Raw genomic sequence first — 27,219 nt, forward strand, 5'->3', positions numbered from 1 at the left:
AGGTTATAGCTGCCAGCTGAATCTTTAATTTCCTGAAATTCGGTGGGTTCGGCTTAGCCTTTATGTTTTCCAACATCTCCAGACAAAGCACTGTCTAGCTTCTCCAGATTCAAGAGAGGTTGTCTAATTGGTACAGATTGGAATCAACATCTGCCGTGAAACGCCAACTAATCACTCCTGGCCACTTCCGGCTGCCGGGACAAAGGGATTTAAGTGTCTGGGACCGCACTTCCGGATAATTAGAGATGTGCGTTACAAGCCTGAGCCTGCGAGTCACACCGGCTGACGCCGGTGCCATGACTGCGCATGCTCCGCGCAGTCACGAAGCAGGGTAGGGCAGCAAATGGGGCGGGCGGGCACCCTGACTTGTCTCGCGGTTACTGGGCGGGCGCGAGCGCGCGAGCCTTGGGGGCGGGGCGGGGCGGGGCGGAGCTAGCCCGAGTAGGCGCTGCAGATCTCAGCTTAGCGTCCCTCCTCGCGGAGCTGAGGTCGTCTCAGGTGAGGTGGTCGACCCGGAAGTGGCTGTGTTGTGGCCCCTGGGTGTTGTAAGGATCCTGCAGCAGAGTTGTTAAGGGGGAGCGGCCTCACCCCTGTTCCTCCACCTACCCTGAAGCAACCATGACGAAAGGCAGAGCGGTCGAAAGATCGCAAACGGCGGCACTCCATTCGACCCCTCCGGGGGACAAGGCAGAGGGGACGCGGGGTCCCTCGACGCCGGGCAGCACAGGCCACCTGAAAGGTGAGTAGACCTAGGAACCAGCGCGGGGCCTGGCCCAGAGGCGGAGGTGTGCCGGGAGGGGTTTCGGAGGAGAAAGGACCCCAGCGGGTACCGGGGACCTGCGGGTGAAAAGGGGGCATCCAGGAGCGGGAGCAGAGATATTGGAAGACCTCGGCTACGACCACTGCCCGCCTTGTGCCCACTGTCCATAAGGCCAGACACCTAAATGGGGTGAGTTCCTAAATTGTTTTTTTTTCCAGTTGAATTCAACTAAAAAAAGGAATGAAACGCCTTGTTGATGCTCAGGGAGATTGTAATGTTGATAATATTAAAGCCAGGCAGAACTGGAAGGAACGTTAGCATTCGTTGCTTTATTTTTTACAGATGAGGAAACTGAGGTCCAGAGTGGATATATAACTTATACAAAGTCACAAATCCAGATTAGTGAAGTAGTGGCTAAAAGCAAGGAGTTAACTATTAATACGTCCAGATGCCACTTCCCGGTGGCAAGAACACTTGAGTTTGAGTCCCTCCTCTACCACTTATAACTTTGGACTTGTTATCCTTTAAAAGTTCAGTATCTGACCTGTACAGTGGGGGATGATGATAATAGAAATAATATCTACTTACAGTTGGTGCGTGGATTAAAGAAAATAATTCATGTAAAGGATTTAGAGTGATGTTTGGCTTATTTGAAGTGAAGGCTGAATAAATGTTAGTAATTACTATTATAGCTAAGATCTCTTATTTTTAAGGTTTTTTTTTTGCACTACTCCATCTTGGAATTTCTCAGGGCTTTAAATATTATTTTAAGGAAAAAAGTACACCCAGAAACTAAATACTTTGATGCCATCTGAGCTAGAATTTTCAGTAGTTGAAGTGATTAAACTCTTTAAATGCTTTTAAAGCCCATTAACTTGGAGTTGTTGTTTAGTGGCTAAGTGGTGTCTTGACTCTTTTGCAACCCCATGGACTGTAGTTCACCAGGCTCCTCTGTCCAGTAAACTTGGAGTGATTGTAGCAAATGGATGTCTCCATTTAGTTGTTAGTTTAGTCGTCTCAGTTAAGTTGTCTACAGCTCACACTGATGTGTTCCACCACCAGTGATGGGTAAAGAGAGGATCTTTTAAGAGTGACAGATCCCATGGACTGAGGAGCCTGGTAGGCTGCAGTCCATGGGGTCGCTGAGGGTTGGACCTGACTGAGCTGACTTCACTTTCACTTTAAACTTTCATGCATTGGAGAAGGAAATGGCAACCCACTCCAGTGTTCTTGCCTGGAGAATCCCAGGGACGGGGGAGCCTGGTGGGCTGCTGTCTTTGGGGTCGCGTAGAGTCGGACACAACTGAAGTGACTTAGCAGCAGCAACATTGTTAACTATAATCAACAATAAAGTATTGCACACTTTAATGGAGATAATGTTTAACATTCAGCTGAATTTTTTTGAATCAAATTTAAAATATATGAAAAATTTAGAAAGTGTCTTGCAGAAAATGGTATTTTATTTTAAAATATTTTAAGATGCCTCCAGTCTGATTTGGGTCTTTCAGCTTTATATATTTGGATATTTTTCCACCTCATAGACATAGAGCCAAATAACTTCAAAAACCCAGAAATGAATTGTTTTCAAAGTATAAATATACTGTAAATGACAGGAATCTTCTTTTGAAGATGCTGTGATTGAGAGTGACAGTAATCCAAGGGTTTTTTGAAAAAGTATTTACCAGATAAGTCATCCCTAAAGATTATTATTTGGTTTGGAATAGCAATCAATTGCTTTATTACTTTTTTTTTAACTTAAAGCTGTTCGGAAAATAAAAAATAAGACCTTGAAACCTCCAAAGCGCTTTTACAATTGTTTATCTTATTTCACACATCCACCACAGTTATTTTTGTGATGCTGTCAAGAAACTACAAATCTGCAGGAAGACAGAGGGTAGAGATGTGAAGGTATGCCTTCATAGAGAAGTAGGGTTTGGATTAGTAGACCCGAGAGGGATTCTGGGCAGAGGAGACATTAGGCTTGAAAGTTAGTGTGAACTACTCACGTGTGTTTATAAAGAGATAAAATTGTCAGGAGTGGACTAGTTCTATTGGGTGGTAGTAGGAGATAATGTTGGCCATGGTCAAAATGATGTTAGTATAAAACATCCTAGGCAAAGGATGTTTTTTTGATCTATCTGCTTATTAATGATTCTCAGGTTTTTCTTTTCCTCTGCCTCTCTTTTTCTTTTTAATTGGTGTTAGGAATTCTGTCTTTGTGTACAAGATTTTGTGGACCCCTTACATGATAGGGTGTAAGTTCCTTGCTGGTGGTAATTAGCTGGGCTTCCCTTGTAGCTCAGCTGGTAATTAGCCGCCAATTAAAATAAATAAATTTAAATTAAAAAAAAAAAAGAATTTGCCTGCAATACAGGAGACCCTGGTTCAGTTCCTGTGTTGGGAAGATCCCCTGGAGAAGGGAAAGGCTACCCACTCCAGTATTCTGGCCTGGAGAATTCCATGGACTGTATAGTCCATGGTGTCGCAAAGAGTCTGACAGGACTGAGTGACTTTCACTTTCACCTTGACTTTAGTCTGACATTTGAATCTTATACACTGAAGACCACTGTGAAGATTTGAGCAGGGCAATAATACTGAAAGTCTAATTCTTGCATGATTAGAAAAGGTGAGACACAAGAGGTAATAATACTTAAGAGGCTCTTGACCTACTCTTTGTGCAAGAATACATGGACCAGGTGTTTTATTTTCTTTTGTTTGCCCTGGCTGATCTTTTTTACTAGCAAATCATCGAAGTTCCCCATTTTGATTTAAGAGAACTCTTAAGGCCACATTTTTCAATATATAGGTCATCCCTTTGTAAGCATGGTGAAATGAATTTGATAGGTAATCATGAGCCATTTAAAAAAATTGAAGGAAAAATAGAGTTTTTTGCATGTAGTAGGCTTAAGTATTCTTTTAATTTTATTTTTCAGTCATATAGTTTTGTGTGGTATAAAATACATTGCTTATTGTGGAATGCAGCCAAAAATGTTTGAGAAACACTGTCCTGAAGTTGGTTTTACTGCTCTTAGAAGACAGTATTGTTTGAACTTGGATAATAGATTCCTTCTCAGATGCCTGTTCTAGGTTCTGCCTTGCTAATGTGGTTCAACAAATATCCTTTGAGCATCAGCTGTGAGCTCAGTACTAGCTTAGAGGAAGAAGAAGGAAGCTCTGATTAACTAAGAGTAAAATTGGCAACTGGACATCAACCAAGGTATATTAATATGATGTGCTGATGTCAGACTCAACCCAAATATTATATATCAGGATTCTTTTGTTTATAATCAGTAGAGTACACAATTGAAACCTTTGCTGAAAGGAAGTTTATTGGTTCATATAACTAAAAAGTAGAGAGATTAAGTGGGATTCACTGGCTATAGTTTGGAACCAGTGGCTCAGTAATATCATCAGGATCAGATTTCTTTCATATCTTGTTTTGCTTACTTGGTATCAGCTTTACTTAAGGTTGATTTCTCTTGAAGGTCCAGGTAAAGCTAAATGCTTCCTTGATAATTTTGAGCCTATTTTTCCTAGTATTACCAATAAAAGTCTAGTCACTCCGATTAGATTGCCTCATATAAAATGCTTGTCCCTGAGCCTATCACTGTTGTCAGAGGGTAAGAATAACTTAATTGGCTCAGCCTGCTGTGTATTCAACACCTAAACAAGGAAGTAGGAATGAGGCTAAGTCAGTTCTCCCAAAGACATGGATCTCTGTGATGGGTCACTCATGATTTTTCTATATTTGTGCTCAGCCATCTTGGTATGGGAGTGAAAAAAGTGAGCTTGAAACACTGATTTCAGGTTAGATTAGCTATAAGGAAAGGTAAGGATTCTAAATCAAAGGTGTTGGATACACAGGCTGGGCATGGAAGAGAAGCGAGGAGCCCAACAGAAGGGGAAAAAGAGAGGTGTTAAGCTCATGAAAGAACAGATGTGATCAAAGAATGGCATGTTGAAGCTTAAAATGTCGAAGGTAGAGCAGTCTCAGCTGGTGTGAGAACTTTATCTCTGGAACTGGGTGGCTAAAGTTGAATAGAAATGAAAGTCTTAAGAATTTTGAGGCTGAGTAAATCTTCTAAATGGAGGTATCTTTTGGGATTATGAAGTTTACTTGAAGCTTGGTCCTAGTCTTTGCTGAATAGGGTGATAGCTTATGGTGAATGGTGTCTGGTTCGTGATCTCCGAAGAAGATTTAACTTCAGGACCAGGGACCAGTCTTAATCACTCAAGAGCTTTTGTGTAGCAGAGTTTTATTAAAGTATAAAAAGGGACAGAGAAAGCTTCTGACAGAGACATCAGAAGGGGGACGGAGAGTGCTTCCTCCCCCCTAACCCCGCTAGTTTTAGCAAGCTGTTTTATGTGTGTTAGAAAGCTATTAATCAGGTAAGACCCTGATGCTGGGAAAGATTGAAAGCAGGAGGAGAAGGGGCGACAGAGGATGAGATGGTTGGATGGCATCATCGACTTGATGGACATGGGTTTGGGTGGACTCCGGGAGTTGGTGATGGACAGGGAGGCCTGGCGTGCTGTGGTTCATAGGGTCGCAAAGAGTCAAACACGACTGAGCGACTGAACTGAATCAGGTAAGAGAGACCTGAGGGTTGTTTCACCTACCCCTCTCCCATAATATGCATTTTTGAGATAGGATGGCACGAGGTGTGTCATCCCCCAGCTGTAAAACAATTGATATGAATACTGGTTTGTTGAGCTATTATCAGCCCAAGGTTTGAGAAAAGGAAATAAAGTTAGTCCTAGGTGGAACCATTTTGAAGAAAGGCAAATTCCAAAGGAAATACATAGTTTCATTAATATAGCTTAAGAAAAACATTTCCGTGGAGGGTGTTTCCTCCTGCTGCTTAAGGGAGAGAGAAAAAAATGTCTGACACTTGCAGTCTATTTCCTCCTTTTGGAGACCCCTTGCCTTCCTGCCTGTTATCTTCTTAAAGGGAAGGGTCTGAAAGTGGTTGATGATCGTGAATGAGCATTGTGGGTTGAATGGTAGCAGATATGCAGGGCACAAACATCAGAGAATGAGCTTTCATACAAAATGAGTGAAGTGAGTGAAGTCACTCAGTCGTGTCCAACTCTTTGCGACCCCATGGACTGTAGCCTACCAGGCTCCTCCCTCCATGGCATTCTCCAGGCAAGAGTGGGTTGCCATGTCCTTCTCCAGGGGATCTTCCTGACCCAAGGATCGAACCCGGGTCTCCAGCATTCCACGCAGATGCTTTAACCTCTGAGCCACCAGGGAAGCAAACGTGCTTTCTCTGTATGTATTTTTAAAGTTGTTAATGCTTTGTATTTTATAAAAAAGTTATTTTAGTTTAAGTTTATACTAGATGAAACTACCATTTTTGATTATTAATACATAATTTTAAAGAATTTTAAGCTCTTGAAATAAAATTTACTTCCAGCAGTGTTATAATGGATTCTGGTAACCATAAAAAAACTTTTGTTAGAGTCCCTATAAATTTGTCTTCAGGAGAGATGGTTCTTTTGCTTCCTCCGTGGTAGGATCATGTAGGTCTAGAAAACACTGAATGTCGAGAACTAGAGTACTAGAAGAGCAGTAGAGTGGTTCCTGAGATCTTATAGATATAATACTTTCTGCTCTTCAAAAAGTATTGATATAAAAGTAATAAGAAATAGAGAGCTACTACAGGGGTATTAAAGTTAAGTTTTGGTTTTTCAGGGTGAATATAAGCATATTTGAAGTTAGAGAAAAGTTGCTTGTTAGTGGGAAGAGTTGAAGATATTCTGTGAAGAGTTAGTTCTCAGAGCAAGATCTGGAAGTAAGTGTGCTGGCATTTAATGCAAAGATAAGGGGAAAGAGGCCAGGGGAGATAATTCAAGAATAGATCTTGAGATGGAGATTGGTAAGCTGTGGAGGCAGCCTTGCTGGTTGAGAATAGGAGAAAGTAGAATTGAAGGCTTGAAGAGACTTGAAGTAGTCTTTTTGGAGGGTACTTTTGGAGGGTACTGTAAAATTGTTATTGTTTACCAGTGATAACCTTAATTGAAGATAGAAAAGCTTGAAGCCTATGAACTTGTCGGCCAAGAGAACACAGTGATCTTTCTCTCGCAGTACTTTTGGCCTGGGAGGAGGTTGGCAAACAGATAATGGGATAATTGAGAATGGGAATTAGTATAATGAAAGATTTGGAGGTTAATGAATATATAGAGCACTGTTGTTGGAAGCTCTAAACGCTAAATAACATGTGTCTAATGCGACCAGAAGGAGGAGGCATTATAATTATGTATGCTACACATTTAGACGTTGAATCATCATTAAAACAAGGTTTATGACTCTTGTGTTTTGACTGTGCCACAAGGCTTGTGGGATCTTAGTTCCCTTACCAGGGATCTGACCCAGGCCCCTGGCCGTGAAAGTGCAGAGTCCTAACCACTGGATTGCCAGGGAATTCCCAAGTTTATAACTTTAATCTAGGTTCAGAACTAAATGAATTGCATGCTAGCTTCTGGATTTATTAGAACTGTACTCAGAAGGAATTATTGAACTGTAATAGGCAACATTCCCTACTGGCAAGTTTTGTGTGAAAGAATGGAGAGCTTTAAAGTTGACTGTCACTTAGTTTTATTGCATTATCAACTGTTTTCTTGTGTTTACATTGTGTTGAGTACAGTGCTTGAAAAAGCATTTCATTATAGAGAGTGAAAAAATAGGTATCGAGTTAAACCTGGAGGTTAATTTTGTTCAACAAATGTCTTACGTATTTCATCATCCAACTATAAGGCAACAAGTAGCAATCAGAGAAGTGTGTACTCAAGGAAGACTCAGGATAGTATTCTGTTCTTGTTGTTCAGTTGTTAAGTCCTTCCCAACTCTTTGCCACCCCATGGACCACAGCTCGACAGGCTCCTGTCCTGTCTCCTGGAGTTTGCTCAGATTCATGTCCATTGAGTTGGTGATGCATCTAACCATCTCATCATCTGCCACCCCCTTCTGCTTTTGCCTTCCAGCATCAGGGTCTTTTCTAGTGAATAGTCCACTTAAATGTCTCACACTTTTCTCCCTTCAGACCCTTTACTTAAGGCTGGTGAATTAATGATGGGGAGAAAAATATTATAGTTAAATTTTAGAGTTACTATGCAAAATGTCTTGTGTAATTTAAGGAGGACTGTCACCTATTGGATTCTTTACATATACTTTTAGCTCCAGGACAGGTTAGAGGACTGTAAACTTATCTTTTAATCAACTAAATTTCCACATGTTCTGTGAATCTTGCCTTCTTCCAGCCCAGTAATCTTGGTTTCCTATAATCTCAGACCCCATTTGTCCTCTTCCTTGGGAATCTAATGGTGTTACCAGCTTCTTAGCATAGATTGGCCAAACATTTTGTACAATATAGATGCTCAGCAGATAGTCCTGCGCAGCTCTACCTTTGTGTGCATTCCTTGCACAATAGCGATCCTGAGGAGATGTTCCCAGAAAGGAGGGGAAATCAGCCGTTTAGTCTTAGCTGTGATGCTTGTGTCCACAAGTGTCTACAGGATGAAAAACAAAACAGAAACTAATGGTTTGAAAGATTTTAAAAGATGCCCATAATATTAAAATATTTGTATCGGTCCTTTCTGTACTCTAGACCTGATTCTAGCAGGAAAGTAAGTGAAAAGTGAGGGCTGGGGCAAGTTAATTTCCTATCTTTAAGAAGTAATAGGACTCTGGAAAAATTATTCAGACCATTTATGTTATCATGTCTTTGCTTTGATGTCAGCCTATAGAAAACCATGTCCCCAAACTCAGTACCTATATATTACCCTTATTTCTTTTTTAGTAGAGTACTTCTTTACTTTATAACATAAGAAACTAACCATTTTAGCCTTAAGAGTAGTTTATATTTCAATAGGGTTCTTAGTTAGAAACTAAAACTACATTTTTCATGTAATTGGTTTTAGTGCACTGATAGTTTTGTAACTTTTGGCTAATTACTCTTTTTCCTTTTAGATTGAGTAGATCTGATTTATTAGGAATCCTCAAGGTGTGCATTGAATTAGGTATCATAATCAGGGCAAAAAAGTAATGGGAAATTACTTGTTTGTTATCATAAGATTCTGAAGAGACCTTTTCACTTTTGACCCACCTCAGATGTTTCAAGTCTTTGTTTAATTCTCTGTGTCGCAACAAAGCATGCATATAAATATGTAAGTGGGTTAATGAACTGGAGTATTAAGAGGCAGGCATGACTGTTTTATTATTTATTGCTTCCCAGGTAGCTCAAACAGTAAAGAATGTGCCCACAATGTGGGAGACCCTGGTTCGATCCCTAAGGTCAGGAAGATCCCCTGGAGAAGGGCATGTCAACCCACTCCAGTATTCTTGCCTGGAGAATCCCAGGCACATAGGAGCCTGGTGGGCTACAGTACATGGCGTTGCAAAGAGTTGGACACGACTGAGCGGCTAACACACACATGCACGTGACTGCTTTATTACTCCATTCAAGATATCTTTTGTATTGTTTTATCATCCCTTTCTTTCCTGCAATAAATTTTATAAGTGTGATGTGAATAGATAAGTTTCTGTCTGTGACTTGGTTTTTGAAGTAAAGTCCTTTTTGAGATTAGGATGAAACAAAGTTAAAATGATAGGGGCTAGTTGGGAGGTTGGGCTGATTATGATACATTTAGACTATAGAAAATTATAAAAGATTAAAAAAAATTTAACTTTTAGTGTCCACATACTATAACTCAGTAAACCTAATATTGTCTTTTAGAAAGCATACTTTAATGAACGAATAGGAATAATTTATGTTTAGTATATTAAAGCACTAACCTATGCAGTTTTTATCAGCAGAAATTATGAGTTGATTATAAATGGATATTACAGTGCTTTGGGAATATATTTAATACTTCACACTATCTCATTGCTTAAGACTTCTTAAAAATAGTGCAGTCTCCTCTGGGCCTCTGTTACTTAGCAAAAAATAGGAAGGATGGGCCAGATATTTGCTTCTTTAATATACTGTCACCTGGGCATTTTATTAGAATGCAGCTTCTAATTTAGTAGGTCTAGGATGGTAGCCTGAGAATCTATATTTCTAACAAACTCATTGATAGTGCTTAGTCATGTAGTTTATAGAACACACTGAACAGCAAGAGACTTCTGTTGCTCTATGTTCAACATTGAATGTATTTAAATTCTAATAATTCAGATGTAACGTATATAAAACTGCCATAATGAGCTAAGGGATAAACTGAGTATAAAAAGTTAAAACTTTTTCCTTTCAAAGGAACAGGAGTCAGTTTAAACCAACAGAAATAAAAAGCGAGGTTTTTCTCTAAGAATATGAGACAGTCACTCTGGTATCCAGGAGCAAGAAATGAATTCTCACCAGCCTTCAAGGGAAATGGAAAATTAGAAATCAACAAGAAGGTTAGCTTCCTCTCCTGTCTCTACTGTCTGGGTTTCCATTTGAACCTGTCCTCTTGGATTTTCTGGTACACGTCTTTGGCTTGCCATGTCTTTTGACTGTGTCCTTTTGCTGTTTGACGTTTTGGCCTCAAGATCCACCACACCTTGACAATAGTATATCTCTTTTTCTTAGTTCATATTCTCAAGAGAAAATGTGGTCAATCAGTAACGAATTGTTTCTCTTGGGTTGGCCAAAAAGTTTGTTTGGGTTTCTCCATACCATCTTAAGAAAAACCCAAACGACATTTTGGCCATCCCGATACTTGGGTCAGATGTCTAGCCGTGGGCCAGTCAGCCTTGTGTGTTGGGCGGGTAGAGTGTTGACATCAGTGGTAATAGGGCCAATGAAATTAGCCCCTTTGAAGAGTAGGGGAGACTTGAGGAAGATGCTGGGCTCAGAGAAGGGACCATTAGTGGAGTAGGCAGTGACACCTAATGCACCTTTATAAATGTTCCTAACCCTTATGGCAGAAAGTGAAGAAGAACTAAAAAGCCTCTTGATGAAAGTGAAAGAAGAGTGAAAAAGTTGGCTTAAAGCTCCACATTCAGAAAACTAAGATCATGGCATCCGGTCCCATCACTTCATGGTGAATAGATGGGGAAACAGTGGCTCAGTTTATTTTTCTGGGCTCCAAAATCACTGCAGATGGTGATTGCAGCCATGAAATTAAAAGACGCTTACTCCTGGAAGGAAAGTTATGATCAACCTAGACAGCATATTAAAAAGCAGAGACATTACTTTCCCAACAAAGGTCCGTCTAGTCAAGGCTGTGGTTTTTCCAATAGTCATGTATGGATGTGAGAGTTGGACTATAAAGAAAGCTGAGCGCGGAAGAATTGATGCTTTTGAACTGTGGTGTTGGAGAAGACTCTTGAGAGTCCCTTGGACAGCAAGGAGATCCAACCAGTCCATCCTAAAGGAAATTGGTACTGAATATTCATTGGAAGGACTGATGCTGAAGCTGAAACTTCAATACTTTGGCCACCTGATGCGAAGAGCTGACTCATTTGAAAAGACGCTGATGCTGGGAAGGATTGGGGGAGGAGGAGAAGGGGACGACAGAGGATAAGATGGTTGGGTGGCATCACCGAATCAATAGGCATGGGTGGGTGGACTCCAGGAGTTGGTGATGGACAGGGAGGCCTGGCGTGCTGCGATTCATGGGGTCGCAAAGGGTCGGACACGACTGAGCAGCGACTGAACTGAACTGAATTATAGTATACGTGCTTGTCTCTTAGTCCCCTGAATGTCATCAGTATATACATGGGATTATGGTAAATGTAGGTAATACAAATTGAGCCACCCTCTCCTGCCTCTTCCCCAGTGAGGACTATAAGGTATCCCCACCTCCTCACTATTGATTGCTTTCAGTAAAAACACCCTGCTCATTCTTCTGCTTCTAGTATCCTGGCTCTCATATCATACGGTCATCTTCCATAAGATTTTTTTTTTTTTTTTAAGATAACACTAAGATTTCCTTATTGGAGAACACATATTCTCCCATTCTTGGAGTCACAGACAGAGTCACCCAAAACATCTAGGCTTCAGCTCTATTCTGAAGCCCTTGATATAAACAGAAAGTGTAACATTCACCAGTTGCATTAGTCAATCTCCAGGTTCTTTCTTAGGACAGTTGAAGTAACTGCTGCATTAGCTCATTTTTCCTATGAAGCTATTCTGCCCATGCTGTCAGCTCCCAATGTAGATACATAAAATTCCAAGTCAGTGATAGCGTTTAGAGCAATGCCCTTTTTTCCCCTTTAGCTTATCCACAAATCAGTGCTACAAATTCTGCTATTCTGTTTTTTCATGCTTTTAAAATGCATATACAGTGAGAAGAACTACAGCCAGTTCATAAAACATCAAATATGGAAGTACTTAAAATTTTATGTTACGGTGTTTTGGGCAAAAGTATAAACATTTTCTTGGGAGGAAAATCTTTCAGGAAATTATTTACTGGCTCGAAATACTCTCTTCTATTATATTTATCTTAATTACAACTTTTTTTTTCCCCTTTCAGAGAAAGCCTGTGCAGAAGCTGGCTCGGCAAGAATGTCACTTCTTATACTGGTGTCCATTTTCTTGTCTGCAGCTTTTGTTATGTTTTTGGTATATAAAAATTTTCCTCAGCTTAGTGAGTAAGTATACTAAAAAAAATATATATATATATAGAAAATGTCTATAAGGCATTAAAGTGCATTAAAAGTTTAACTAATTTTAAGCAACAGAACTGTCATAGTGATTATATATCAGCTCTCAAGGTTTGTAGCAAGTTTATATTGACACTGTCTTTAAATACTTCTTTCCAAATATGTCTCTTGATTTTCTGTGCCTGGTTTTTCTAGCTCTTCTCCTCTAAGGCATCTTTCTAATGGCTTTCAAGCAATTTTGGAAAATAAACCACATTAATTTATTGTATTTTAATTTTTTTAATACTAGTAATGACCAAGTAAGTTTATCTTGCAGTCTAGAATAGAAATTGACCTGCAGTTTGAGAAATACTAATGTTCTTTTTCTCTGCTTTTTCCCTTTTTCCACTCTTGTTTTCTCTCTTCCTGCTTTTCCTTGTGATCAGTTTCTGTCTGCCTCTATTCAGTCCATTTACTTCCCTACGGCATCTCTGTCTACTGGCTCTTTTTCTGTTCTCTGTTTTATAGAAATGATAAGGCTTGAATAAGTACTTTTTGCTGTGAAATGCACCTTGTAAAAAAAACTTGTCTAACAGTTCCTTAGCAAAAACCTTGGGAGTGAGATGTATTTCAGAATTTAGAGCTTTTCTATTTTGGAAAGATAACATGAAATAAATACTGTATATTATGTAGTATCTCCAGCAGGGTCTGGGGCAGTGCCCCATAATAAAATACATAGAAAAACTTGTATCATAAAAGATTATAGATAACTATATACATGTGGATCAATTTTTGCTGACAAGCTACAAAGAACTTTTGGTTTTCAGTGCTTTTTAAATTTCAGGTAAAAGATTATAGACCTGAGGCATATTTTATGAGGGTGAAATATCTCTGGGTTATTTAACCACAATAATAACACCCTTGGGTAATCATAGATTATGTGAGAGACTACTAAAATGTAAATAGTTAGACTTTCAACCAGGGCCAGCTTGGTGTGGTAATGGATAACTGTGAAATGTGATTTCAGGATATCAGTAAGTTCCTGTTTCCTCTTAATTTCTTTCATTAACACTTCCTTATATTTAAAATTTTATAGTTGACCATGTTTATTTTTAATACTTTTAATTTCTTACATAAATGAAAATGCCTTTGGAAGGATGGCATGTCATTTCATTAATACTAGTATCGTTCAGTTTTAGATCCTTTCTCATTTTTATCAAAGGAGTAAGAAATAAAGAACTGACTGAAAGAGGGAAAGAATATAGAGTGTAATTTAAGATTGTTTGCTTCCAATCTGCTCTAAGAATTATAACACTTTTATATAATAATGTGCTGTTATAAATCTTCTATATTCTGCTTATTATTTCTGTGTGTGTATATGTATGAGATGTATGCATCTCTCCATAAAGTTTAGCTTTTAAACTTATAGAGAAAAACCCTTTTAGGTTTACCTGCTATTTTTATAGGACTTTTGAGAGCTTTCTATCATTGTTGTGCAAGATTAAATATTTTCATGTAAACAAATGGGCACAATATATGTTAAACACAAAGGTGATTATTTGGGGCTTTTATAAATAGAACATTCAGTTCCAAACAAGGCACCAAATGTAAAGTAAAATTAATAGAAAGTAACAAGTGTTTAAGTTTTTATCTGAACTTTAAGCTAGGATACTTAAAAGATATGAACTGTAAATTCATTGAAATTTATATTTAATTTTGGTTGTAATTAATTATTTACTGTAGCTTATCATGAGAATTACCCAAAATGATGTTTAGTATGTTTTAAATATGCTAACGTCAGTGGTTCATTTCTTAGTTCAAAATTTACTCCAGTGTTTGAGCAAATGCTTTTAACCTTTAATTTGGGTCATCCTGAATTTTCATATGAATTATATGTCTCATAAAACTATATTAAAGCATTAAAAAGCAAATGATATATAGACTTTGAAGTTAAATTTTGTGAATTTATACTTAGCATATTACAGATCAAGGCATCAAAATCATTTTGGATAAAACTTCATGTTTTGAACTTGACTTTGATATGAATTGTCTTGGCAAATTTCTATTTAAAATTTTTTTCACTTTAATTTTATTTCTTTAGAGAAGAAAGAATGAATATGAAGGTTCCCAGAGATATGGATGATGCCAAGGCTCTAGGAAAAGTTTTATCCAAATATAAGGACACCTTTTATGTACAAGTACTTGTAGCTTATTTTGCTACATATATTTTGTATCCTTTTAACTGAAAAATGTTTTTTAGTTTTGTTTAAGAAAAAGGTTTTGAAAGATCTGCTGCTCAGTTATAACTTGTTCCTTTTAAAAATTGCTAATGCAGTATAACATTAAAATATTGAAAAATGAGAATGAAAAAATTCTCATTTTAATCCTGTCTATTCAACTCAGTTGTCATTTCTGAATATTTACCTGTTTTTCTGTTTTCTGCTTATTTCACTTATCATAAACTTTTTTCTTTCCTTTGTATTATATAAGATAGTCACTTTATTTAGGATTATTAGTTAATCAATGGTCTTAATTTAGATAATAATTTTGAATTAATAGTTACCATACCATAATTTTTAAAAATTCTCTTAGATTTGAAGTTATAGTTTGTATTTAATTTTTTGCTTTTGTAGATACTATGCTATGAATCATTTGTTCATGATTTTTTTCTTCCATTTAATGGTTCTCTTTGTAAAAAAAATCTTAACAGGATAATTAGTCATGTAAAAGATATGATTTTTTTTTATAGTTCTCAGTATGTATTCCTTTGTTTTATATAGAAATATATGTTATAATTTAACTAGGCAGGAAAATAGCTTTATTCTTTCTACATATTTTCAAACTACCTGTGCAACTGGTAATTAGCCTTCCAATTTGTGGATGTTAGTTTCTAATTTTTGTATCTTTTATTCTAGTCCCATGTATTTTCCCTATCTTCTTGGGTAATGAAAGACATTAACTCTTGATGTTTGCTTTCCATTTCATCACTTATTTGTGAAAACCAGAGTGTTAGGCTTGTAGGTTATTTTACATTTATAAACTTTAGCCATAAAATTAAATATTTTCCCCAAAGAAGAAACAAATTTGATTTATCCCTTTCATTTGGCTTTTGTGCACAAGACATATAGTTTCTATTGACTTTGGAAAATCATCTTTTCTGTCCAGTTTGCCCCCTAGCTTTGGGAAGGATTCATGGCTGAAGGATAAAAGGGATCCCCACCCATATGGCAAGTCAGCCAGATGGCATAAGTGAATCTGATCATCTATGGGAGAACAAATGTTATAGCCTAGTTGTCTTTAATATTCATATGCAAATTAGTAGAAAAGAATAAAGTGCCTTGTAGAAAGTGAATTGAAAATGTAGGAATAGGTTTGTTACTATAAATACATTTGATAAAAATAAATCATTGGTTAATATTGTCAGTTCAGGTTTTATAGCATATGGTTAACTATTTGCTTAATAATTAATTATAATGATTCTGCATTGTTTTAGATTTTTTTATAGGATAATGTGTTAATTCCATACTTTCTTATAATTTTCTATTTATTTTACACTTTGGAATCTTAAGCTCTGGGTGTTAAAAAGATACTTTTAAAAATTCACTGTACAAGAGAAGACTTATCTTAGGGTATATAAGGCATATAATTAATAGTACAGTGCTGATTAATAGAAGTATAATGTGAGCCGCATGCAGTTTTAAAATTTTTTAGTTAGCACTTTAGAAAAAGTAACAATTTTTAAAAATATATTTATTATAATGATATTGGCATATTCTTCTTTTTTTTGAACAGACAGCATGTGGGAATCTTAGTTTCCCAACCAGATATAAAAATCTGTGTCCCCTGCATTGGAAGCATAGTGTCTTAATCAATGGACCCCCAGAGAAGTCCCCAATAAAATAATCTTAATATATTTTATTTGAACTGAAATGTCAAAAATATCATTTCAAAATGTAACCACATAAAAATTATTAATATTTCACATTTTTTTTGGTACCAAGTCTTTGAAATGTGTATATTTCACACTCATAACACATCTCAGTTCAGACCGGCACACTTTGTCTCGTCTCCACAGCACATGTGCCTAGTAGCCATTGTATTCAGTAGTGCAGCACTAGCTCTTTCATCGGTATTACCTAATTCAAACTCATATATCCGTTACTTTTTATGTTATAGTCACTAATTTTAACTTAGATTTCGTCCATTTAGCCAGTTTTTTTTTTAAGTACTAATTATATGCTAAGTACAGTCTAGTTTAAGTGTTCAAAAGCAAAAACAACTGTTTCTATCTGGAATAATGAGAATTATGGGTAGAAATATAGTACAGTCATTCTAGACACAGCAAGTCTAGAACAGGACTTATAAGCATAGGGCATGGTAAGGAAGTGATCAGTAGTCCAGTTTTGTTGGTGTATAGGAAGTGAGAAGGGGAGGATTTGAGAAATAAGTTTAGAAAGATAGGCTGGATGTTGCACTCAGATTGTTGAGGACTTTGAGTACTAGGCTAAGGAATTTAGAATATTTGGTATTGGGTAGTCATTGAGGACTTTTGAGCTGTGGATAACAATACAAAGGATAGCTTTAAACACTAATAAAAATGTTTACCTATGGGGGGAGACAGAGAGATGAAAGAGTGATGGAAGTGGAACTTCCCCAAGTGTACTTCATTGTGTAAAGTTGACTTTAGAACCAAATAAATAATTTCATACAGGTATAAAACCAACTAAATCAAAATGAAAAAAGAAACAAGAATCTTAAAAACCTAAAGTATCCTCACACCCATTAAGATGGCTACTAATCAGAAAAACAAACAAAAATCCCAGAAAGTCACAAGTGTTGGTGAGGATATGAAGAAATTGAAACCCCTGTACACTGCTGATGGGAGTGTAAAACAGTGTGAAAAACTGTTCTATGAAAGCTACTATGAAAAACAATATGATGTTACCTCAAAAAATTAAAAACGAGATTCAGCAGTCCCATTTCTGAGTATATACCTGAAAAATTGAAAGCAGGGTCTCAAGAGATATTTGTATACTCATGTTCATAGCAGCATTATTCATAATAGCCAAAAAATGGAAGCGACTCAAGTGTCCTTTAACCAATGAATTGGTAAACAAAGTTTGCTATGTACATGCAATGGAATATTATCAGCTTTAAAAAGGAAGGAAATTTTGAAACATGTTACAACATAGATTCCACTCACAGGAAAAATGGGCTTCCCTGGCGGCTCAGATGGTAAAGAATCCACCTACAGTTTGGGAGACCTGGGTTCAATCCCTGTGTTGGGAAGATCCCCTGGAGGAGGGCATGGCAACCCACTCCAGTATTCTTGCTTGGAGAATCCCCATGGACAGAGGATCCTGGCGGGCTGCAGTCCATGGGGTTGCAAAGAGTCAGACACAACTGAGTGACTAGGCATACACATAAGAGTAGCCCAGTTCATAGAGACTGAAAGTAAAAGGATGGTTGTCAGGGGGATGGGGGAGGAAGGAGTGGGGAATGTTATTTAGTGGGTATAGAGTTTCAGTTTTGCAGGATGAGTTCTGGAGATTGCTTTCACAACAGTGTGAAAGTACTTAATGCTACTGAACCATACATTAAAAATGGTTAAAATGGTAAATTTTATGTTCAATATATTTTAACAACAACAACAAAAAAATCTAAAGCAAAATGAAATAAATTTAATAATAATTTTTATTGAGTTGATATGGATTTGGCTATCAAGAGGAATTAGTTATTTCCTTGAAAAAACTAATTTGGTTATGTGTCCCTTCTGGGATAAATCTTAAGGACAAAAAAAATTTGAAAGAAATCTTAAACTCTTTTCAGTTGTATTGTTCTGAAATTTTAAAATATGTAATACTAATGATTTCCTGCATTGCAGGTGAATTCTTTAGTGTCTGAGCCACCAGGAAAGCCCATATATATGCACACATACATATATATTTGTATATATATATATTAATATGTATGGAAATAGCTAATTTTGCTATGGTATTAAGAACCAAGATTTTTCAGTGTTAGAGGAAAAAAAACACAATCTATACAGAGCTGGGAAATTAAGGTCAAATTATATCGCTCTGCAGAGCAAATGGCTTTGTTACTACAAGATAAATGACAGAGGAACAATATATATAAATACACATATGTATAGCTGATTCACTGTCCTGTGCAGCAGAAACTAATGCAGCGTTGTAAAGGAACTGCATGCATGCGCGCTCAGTCGCTTAATTGTGTCCAACTCTTTGAGACCCCATGCACTATAACCTGTCCATTGGATGTCCAAGCAAGAATACTGCAGTGGGTTGCCACTTCCTCCTCCAGGGGATCTTATAGACCCAGGGATCAAACCCATGTTTCCTGCATTGGCATGCAGATTTTTTACTACTGAGCCACCGGGGAAACCCCTGTAAATCAGGTGTATGCCAACAAAAATTAATTTTAAAAAATGACAGAGGAACATATTAAACCACCCTTAGGAATACAATAGGCAAAATTCAAAAGTGGTAAATTCTACAAATGACCTAATTTCTTCAATAAATAAATTGCAAGGGGAAAAAAAAAATCTGTATTTATTTGCTAATAGTGAGCAAATACCATGTGTGGACCCCTTTCATTCCTGATTTGAACAAACCAGCTGTCAAAAAAAAAAAGGCATGTGGGAATTGTGAACACACTAAATAGCTACTTAGACCAATTGGAAGTTATAGTTAATTTCTGACAATGGTATTATCATTGTGTTAAGAAAAGAAATCTTTATCTTTTAAAGGTAATAAAGTAGTTGTAATGGTATGTCTGGGATTTGCTTCAATCTAATTGCGTGTAAGGGATACAGAGAAAGCAAGATTAAAAGTGAAATGTCTGGGATTTGCTTCAGTCTAATTGCGTGTAAGCAATACAGAGAAAGCAATATTGGTTGTATGTTCATTGTTAAAACTGTTTATGGGTATATAGGGCATCATAGTACTAGTTTCTTATCTTTTCGTATGTGTTTGAGACTGTCCGTTAAAAGATTCTAAAGAGCTCTGAAATAAATGTGTAATTTTTAAACTTTTTAGTGGAGGTATCTAATAGACAGCTGGGAAATTTGAGAGTGGTAAGAGAATTCAACATTATAGATACATATGACCATATACTTGAAGCCATGTGTACATCCATATACGTGGAAATAACTGAATTTATCAAAAGTGAGAGGAGATTGGCTAACAATCTCCAGATTTGAGGGTGAGGAGAAGAAAAAAGCTAGAGAAGGAATGATCTGTAATATCGAAAAATACAGTTCACTGGAGGTGAGTTTCACATTAAAGGATATCTAATCTTATGCTGCTGCTGCTGCTGCTGCTGCTGCTAAGTCGCTTCAGTCGTGTCCGACTCTGTCTGACCCCATAGACCTGGGATTTTCCAGGCAAGAGTACTGGAGTGGGGTGCCATTGCCTTCTCCAAATCTTATGCAGGAATTGCTAAAAAAATTCTTACTGAGAAAAAGTCGTTACTTTCAGCCAGAAGGAGGTTTCAGTAGAGTGGCGGATGGGTAAGCCAGGTGGCAAGGGACATGGAGAGAATCTAAGGCAGTGAAGATGAGAGAGGCAATAGCTGGATAGGATACCTTGCTCAAGGAAAAAGCCCAGGTTTTCTTTAGTTTATAGGCATCTGAGCGGTTTTATGCAGGAGGAATCTGTCAAAGAGCAAGAAGTTAAAGATAAAGAACCCAGGAAGGAGGAGATTGAAACAAAAGCAAGAGTAAAGTGCAAGCTAGAGGGAACAAACAGGTTGAGTGAAGATACAAATTTTAAAGTACAGAGATGTTAAAGGAATTCACTCTTTCTGACTTGTAAGTAAATCATGTTATGGTTGATGCAGAGGTCCAGACCCAAACTAGGAACCAGAGAAGTAGAAAAAAGATCTTATTTAAAAATAAGATTTGTTTGTGACTTTACTATCTTTTGTAACCCTTGTCCTTTTTGTAATAAGTAGTAAGTTGAGGTAAATGTCCACACATTGAATTAGGCATAGTAAATCTTCTGTGTACCTGTGTGTTTACAGAAATCATGTTTCCTAAAAGTATTTGAAAGTAAAAATCCAATGTATTAGAGAAGTATATTATTTACAAGGTTACTGAAGACCTTTTCTGTTCTCTTTTTCTTTTTTTCTGTGTCCATGTTCCCCTAAAGTGCCTACTTCTCTTGTCTGGTACGCATTCTGCGTTTGTCTTGGTTTTCTCTTAGTAATGCACTCTAATTAGCATTGATTTCTGATAATGTTAGTAAATTGTAAGCTTCAAGTTACAGGTATTACAACTGAGTAATCATGTATTTTTTAAACTTTGGGTGTAATTTCACTTAATTTTTTAATATTGAAATATGGATATAATCTTATTAACATATAACTTATGCATTGATGCTTTTTTTCTGGATTGTTGGATTTGTGTTTTAAAAATCCATTTAATTATGTTTTAATCCTTAACTTAGAAGTTAACAGCTTGCAAACATTTGCTATTCCGGGCTCTATATTTCTCAGTATACTCTCAGGGTTTCTTTATCCCTTTCCACTAGCCTTATTTCTTGTTTGTTTGGTAAGTATTTAAAATGAAATTGGGAGGCTAGAAAAAAATGACTTTAAATAGAATGATTGGAATGATGACGGCATTCTAGTCTCTGGAAGCATAAACTTAATTAGTTTTAAGAGGTGTTTAATGTTAAAGTAATATTTGTCCCTCCATAAGGAGATGTTATAGTTTGTTTCTTTTCTAGAACAGGGATATCACAGACTTAATTGCATTTATAGGCTCTGTTCTAGCCTTTGCTTTCAGTACTGTTTTGTAATTCAAACAGTCCAAGAATGTTGTTAGTGGGCACAAGGAGTTAAGTCCCAAGGCTGGGGGTGGTGTTTTCAAGCATAGCAATTGAAAACATATTGGCTCTTGAAGTTTTATTCATAGGCTAATGGCTAATGTGAACTATTTGGATATAGTCTCCAAGTTTAATCACAAGTTCCAGTTTGTTTTAGCTGGTCTCATTTTAATTATAATTTGGTGAGAGAAAGGACTGGATTAGATGGGTTCTTGCTCTCTGCATAAGAGGTGTTATGCAAAGTAACCTCCCTGTACCCCAAAAGAAAGAAACTAGTTGAGTTTTGCCTTAGATGAATATATCCATGTTAGTAAGATGGAAAAGTACAAAATGCTTATGAATTTTTGTTATTTTCTAGTGTTCTGGACTCGGTGCCTCATTCTGCTATATGCTCTCCTATTTAGTTGGGAGGCCAGTTGTATATAAATACCTAACAGAGAAAGCAGTAAAATGGTCACAGCAGGTAAACATGTATTTTTAAATTATTTGATGTGATTCTTTGGCTACTTGGGAGGTCAGTGTATAATATCTACATAAATGAACTCAGACTCAGGGCTTTGATAAAAATAATCTTTTGGCCAAAATAAAATTAAGTGGTAGGCAAATAATGAATGTTAAGAATTTCAAATATGAAGTTTTTGTGTCTATAACAGTAAATTCGTTATTCCTAGTAAGTTTAGTCAAAGCAGAAAAATCAAAGTGTCTATGTTAAGGCATCCATGCTCACTTATGTTGATGCAGGATGCTGTCAGTGGGTCTCTGAAAAGCTTGTATCAGCCAACTCCTTTAATGCATTTCATCAGTGGGAAGAACTGTTATCTTCTGTTAGGATCTCTGCAAAGACTACCACTGATAAATATTGATATAAACACTACTACACAGGAAAGTCTAAATAGTGTTTTTAAGAAAAAAGCGGAAGAAACAGATTATTAAATCAGGGAAATTTTAGATATTTACCTCTTTGTTTTGTAGGTTAGGAAATTAAGAGAAATTAAGCATTTTGCCCCAAATCAAAATCATTATTTATATAGCAAGATCTAGAAAGTATAAACTGCATTCAGTGGTTTAATTTATCAGCTGAATGTTTCATTTGCTTATTTAATCTTATTTATCAATGATGAATGAATTCATTCATGTGAAGTAAATTGTAATAACAAAGATTATCTGAATTTTTTTAAAAAGTGGAGGCTAGGTTTATTGATGTACTATATTAAGTTAAGTTTAAGTTTAAGTTAAGTTGCTCAGTTGTGTCCGACTCTTTGAGACCCCATGGGCTGTAGCCCACCAGGCTCCTCCATCCATGGAATTCTCCAGGCAAGAATACTGGAGTGGGTTGCCATTTCCTTCTCCAAGGGATCTTCCCGACCCAGGGATCAAACTCAGGTCTCTCGTATTAGAGGCAGACGCTTTAACCTCTGAGCCACCAGGGAAGCCGTACTATACTAGCCCTTCCTTTATAGGAAGTTAAAGGCATTAAAAAGTTGACCATTGGATATCTGCTATATAGTTATAAATTTAATTTTGCCTTTTTAGGTTTAAAATGTTGTTGAGCCATATTATTTAGGCTGATGTAGAACCGTCTTTAATAGTGTAACATTATGCTGTAAGCACTATCATAAAAACTTTCATCTGATGTTATTTAGCTCTGATAATGAGCATTTGATGAGTAGTTCATTGTCATTTTCAAATTCCTTTTTTGATCATTTCTGTTGGGTAAAGCCTGAGCTATCAGGGATAAGAATTTGAAATAAGGTATTTTTATAATAAGCAGTTTATTTTCAGGATTGGCTTTGTCTTCTTCCTAATTTGTTTCTTTCTTGTCACAGGTTGAACGTCACAGAGAACATCTCATTAACTACATTATATTTTTGAGAATAACACCATTTCTGCCTAATTGGTTTATTAATATTACATCTCCTGTGATAAATGTGCCCTTGAAAGTTTTCTTTATTGGCACTTTTCTAGGTAAGACCAAGGCCTCTCATTCTTCTGATCCCATAAGTATAATATTATTTTGCAAAATCCAAAAGTACCCCACTAAGATTTTTTTCCCACTTTTATGGAGAACCTGCTAAGACTTTTATCTTTGTCTATGAATTCATGCACGTTACAGAACTCATTGTGTACGCGTCTTGCTGTGTCCAACTAGGGTAGGTCACAGAGCCTGGTCTGTGTAAATTGATGTTCAGAAATGTTTGTTGGATTGTGTTGATTTAAATCTTTTTTGTTACTTTTTAAAAATAAGAGCACTGTCTGCTGGATATTCTTTTAGTCATACAGGATTATGCAGGAATTCTTAACTCCATTCTCTCCCTCAGTGGAGAGAAAAAAAATGAAAGTGCCTCTTTTGAGTACTTTCTCCTTTGTCTTCTAATCAGGTACTTAAATAATGAACTTTAATTTTCAATAAAGAATTGATCCTATCTTTCTTTTTATTGACATAGTACTCATTATGGGCATTACCAAAAGTATAGGGGAAATAAGGATCAACAAAAAGTTCTTGCTTTTGAGGAGCTAACACCTAATTTTGAAATTAATCAGTGGATGTGAAAGATTCATTTATATATTTTGTGAATTCTGGTGGTTCTTTTACTAAGAATATTATGTGTTTCTTTTAAATTTAAGTTGAATTGTTTAGATATCAACAAAATGAGCAGATTCCTCAAGTGTTGAGTGTGTATTACATTAAACCTTTAAGTTAATACTTAATCTTTTATTGCTACTTTTAGAAGAATTCATAGACAAAGCTGAAAGTCTTAGCAGGTTCACCATAAAAGTGGCAAAAATATCTTAGTGGGGGTACTTTTGTATTTTGTAAAATAATATTACATTTATGGGATCAGAAGAGAGAGTTTTTGTACTGTCTCTTTATTTTACAGATGAAATACCTAGAGATAAAATTAACTTCAGCTTTGGCTAAAGTAATTTTTCCAGTTCTGATTTTTAATAAAATATGGTTGTTTCATCATTCTTTTGTATAAAGTGCCCTGTTTACTCATATATTTTGAGTATCTTTCTATTTCTGAGTATTTCCTACCACTCATTTTTATATTAAATGTACTCTGTCAAGAGTGAATGAAAATTTACTCAATCTTATTTTCAATGTTGGAGTTTTTTTTCCCAGATTTTTAAATTGTAATTCTTAGATGAACATCCTTGAGACCAGATCTTTGCTTATATACATTAGTATCTCCTAAAGTTGAAATTGGTGGATCATAACACATTCCTTTTTTAAGGCTGTTGATAAATTTTGTAAAATTATTTTCTGGAAACTTTGCTTGGGTTTTTAAATTCAATATCCTTAAGAGGTGATTATGAAAAATTCTTTATATGGAAATAAACTTGAGGGGCTTTAAATTAAATTAAAAGTTTAAAACATGTAAGTCACTGTATTCTTATAAGAAATTTTATACACACAGAATTTTAATTTTTAATGAGAATTGATTGTTTTTTTAATGTATGTTTTTCCTTTTCATTTTAGGTGTTGCACCTCCCTCTTTTGTAGCAATTAAGGCAGGAACAACACTGTACCAGCTTACAACAGCAGGGGAAGCTGTTTCCTGGAACTCAGTATTTGTTCTAATGATTTTGGCTCTTCTTTCTATTCTGCCAGCCATCTTCCAGAAAAAACTAAAGCAGAAATTTGAGTGAATAATCCTCTGGGTTTTAATTTAACCATCATCATCATCTCAGGATTGGCAGGTTTATGTGTTACAATCACCTCTTCAGTAATTGGAACAGGAGTTTGTAAAATAAAATTTCTTATCAGATGGTTAAAATATTGCATTTAAGAGGCAAAGGAGAGAAGAAAGTAAAAGTGGAAATTGGTATACCATGAACAGTGCTATCAGTAGTTACAATAGACATCTCCTAAATTACTATTCCAAGACTATAGGTATTAAACATAGCAGGATAGTAGGAAATTCTTGACCCAGCTGATTAATTCAATTTAATATGTTTTATGAGCTTGCCATAAATAGTTACCCTTGACTCGATAATTTAATATTTTTCTCTCTGTTCAGTACTATAGTTAAAATAGGAAAAGCAAATACAAAGTTCAAAAACAAATATATAGTATTGCTATTCTGACTAATGTCAAGCCTTTTTTGAGAGCATAAACTTGAAAACTGAAGCTCAAAAGAGATTTACATTTTCTTCCTCTTTTCACCTTTGAGATAATAGACTTGTTTAGAAGTTGCATCTTCAGTGGACTACTGAATTTGGAAAAGATATCAAGTTATGTCTATTTGGTGAACTTTATTTTTATCTTCTGTTCTAGATTATCATGGATTAGTCTGAAATTTAAAATTCTGACCAGTCTGTTTTCATCTTTTTTCTAGTTTTCAAAATATTTACACTGTGCATATACAAAATTCCAATTATTTGATAATTGTATCATATTGGTGTTGATAATTTATATTCAGATAATATTTTATTACATGGTTCCCCTTTACTATCTCAAAAGGGGATCAAAAGAGCAAACATTCAAAGTATGCAGTTTTTAGATGTTAGATTAATTATATTACTTAATATTTTGAAACAGAAGCAGTGGCAGTATAACACTTAAGTGGTTGAACATAGTTTATTTGTTCCAATGACTGTAAAATTTATCACATTTATTTATTAATCTGGTCATTAAAGTATGTATTATGTAATTATCCTTTTTATGCATGATACATAAGAATGCCTTGTTTCATTTCTCTATTGATGGCTTTATTGTTTGGGGCTGCTTTTGATTAATGCAGTTTCCCTGTTGAGAGTTTTTACTTTTTATATCTCAAAGTAAAATTAAATTCTCATATGGTAACTACATTTAAATAGTCCTGGAAAAACCAAACAGCTTTTTGCTGCTTGCTTGATGGTAATACCCTCGATTCCTTGATTCTAAGACATGAAGTACTCTGTCAGTTTTACTTTCACCCAAGACTGTCATGTTGAAAAGTACTTTAGCTGTGGAAGAAATCCTTATATGTTTTTATTGTGACAGCTATGATCAGCCTCAAAGCCTGTTTCTATTGTATAATGTGGACTGATTATTTTTTCTATCACAGTATTAACAAATGGATTTATTGTAAATACAAAGAAAATATATTCATTAATATACTATTCTTATGTCATCTGGCCTTTTGTGTGAAATTATTTATTGTTATTTCTAGCAACGTTTTCTTCCTTTCTTATTGACCAGAGACTGATAAAGCTTTTGTTATTTTTACAAGCAAACTTAAAACTTCGCCTTTTTGGACAAAGCTCAGTAAATATCACTGTATAAAATGTAATTGAGTAAATTTTTATCAGACTTTTAAAAATAAAAGTAAGAGTATGGACTCAGGAGCAGCCTATTTACTCCATTATGTATATATACTTACTCTATTCTCAGAGTATTTTCCTTATTCTTATCATTGATCTTTTCCCTTTCCTAATTGTTTTTTCTGTTAGGAAACTGTAGCTGTCACTTAAGGTGGGGTATATTTTCTTCTCCCAAGAGAATATCCAGTCTTTCCACATTCATCATCATTGACTGTCAAGAAAGAGCCTTCTGCAGGCTGTACCCTAAATGCAGTTGATGGCCGGTATTCATGGATTCACAGACTTGGCCTGATGCCAGATGTAGATTCAAGCTTCCACCACATCTTGAAGACAGTTGCATAGTAATAAGCACCAGAGAGCATGTGAATAGTTGAGGAGGCCAGCAAACTAACTAGGGAAGCTGACTTAGTGAGACTGCTCCTTCTTAGTTAATGGTCTCTGTCTGGAAGTCTGTTAACTTTGAGTGTAATATTTCTAAGGTATTTAATAAATGTAAATTAAAATGTAAGAAGAATAAATTGTACTGAAAAAACCTCAAATATAGCACTTGGGATTTATTTCATGGAAGTATTTATATTGAACAAAAATACTCTTTTGAAATTCTGATGCACATTTTCACCTCTAAGAACAAAGAAAACTTTAAACCTTTAATTTTTATAGTTGGCTTTGGAGAATCTTAAAGCAAAAGTTCTCTTTGGCTTTTTGAAAATGAGTACAATAAGTCAAAAGGGCTGAAA

The 27,219-nt window shown here is 36.0% G+C and overlaps 1 protein-coding gene across 1 annotated transcript; it reads left to right on the forward strand.

The window, feature by feature from the left end:
* Positions 1 to 412: 412 nt before the first annotated feature.
* Positions 413 to 26,296, forward strand: TMEM41B (transmembrane protein 41B). The gene is made up of 7 exons (XM_040258409.1): positions 413 to 739; positions 12,218 to 12,335; positions 14,428 to 14,556; positions 20,805 to 20,898; positions 21,534 to 21,638; positions 23,002 to 23,140; positions 24,657 to 26,296. The coding sequence occupies exons 1-7, from the start codon at positions 619 to 621 to the stop codon at positions 24,824 to 24,826; spliced, it is 876 nt and encodes a 291-aa protein (XP_040114343.1). The 5' UTR covers positions 413 to 618; the 3' UTR covers positions 24,827 to 26,296.
* The last annotated feature ends 923 nt before the right edge of the window (positions 26,297 to 27,219 follow it).

This window comes from Oryx dammah, unplaced genomic scaffold, assembly GCF_014754425.2.
Source record: "Oryx dammah isolate SB20612 unplaced genomic scaffold, SCBI_Odam_1.1 HiC_scaffold_17, whole genome shotgun sequence".
Classification (NCBI taxonomy): Eukaryota; Metazoa; Chordata; class Mammalia; order Artiodactyla; family Bovidae; genus Oryx; species Oryx dammah.

Coding starts and splice junctions, on each gene's coding strand:
- TMEM41B (XM_040258409.1), top strand. CDS start 619: ATGACGAAAGGCAGAGCGGTCGAAAGATCGCAAACGGCGGCACTCCAT. Junction 14,557..20,804: donor TATTTTGCTACATATATTTT/GTATCCTTTTAA, acceptor AGAAGTTAACAG/CTTGCAAACATTTGCTATTC. Junction 20,899..21,533: donor CCTTATTTCTTGTTTGTTTG/GTAAGTATTTAA, acceptor GTTATTTTCTAG/TGTTCTGGACTCGGTGCCTC.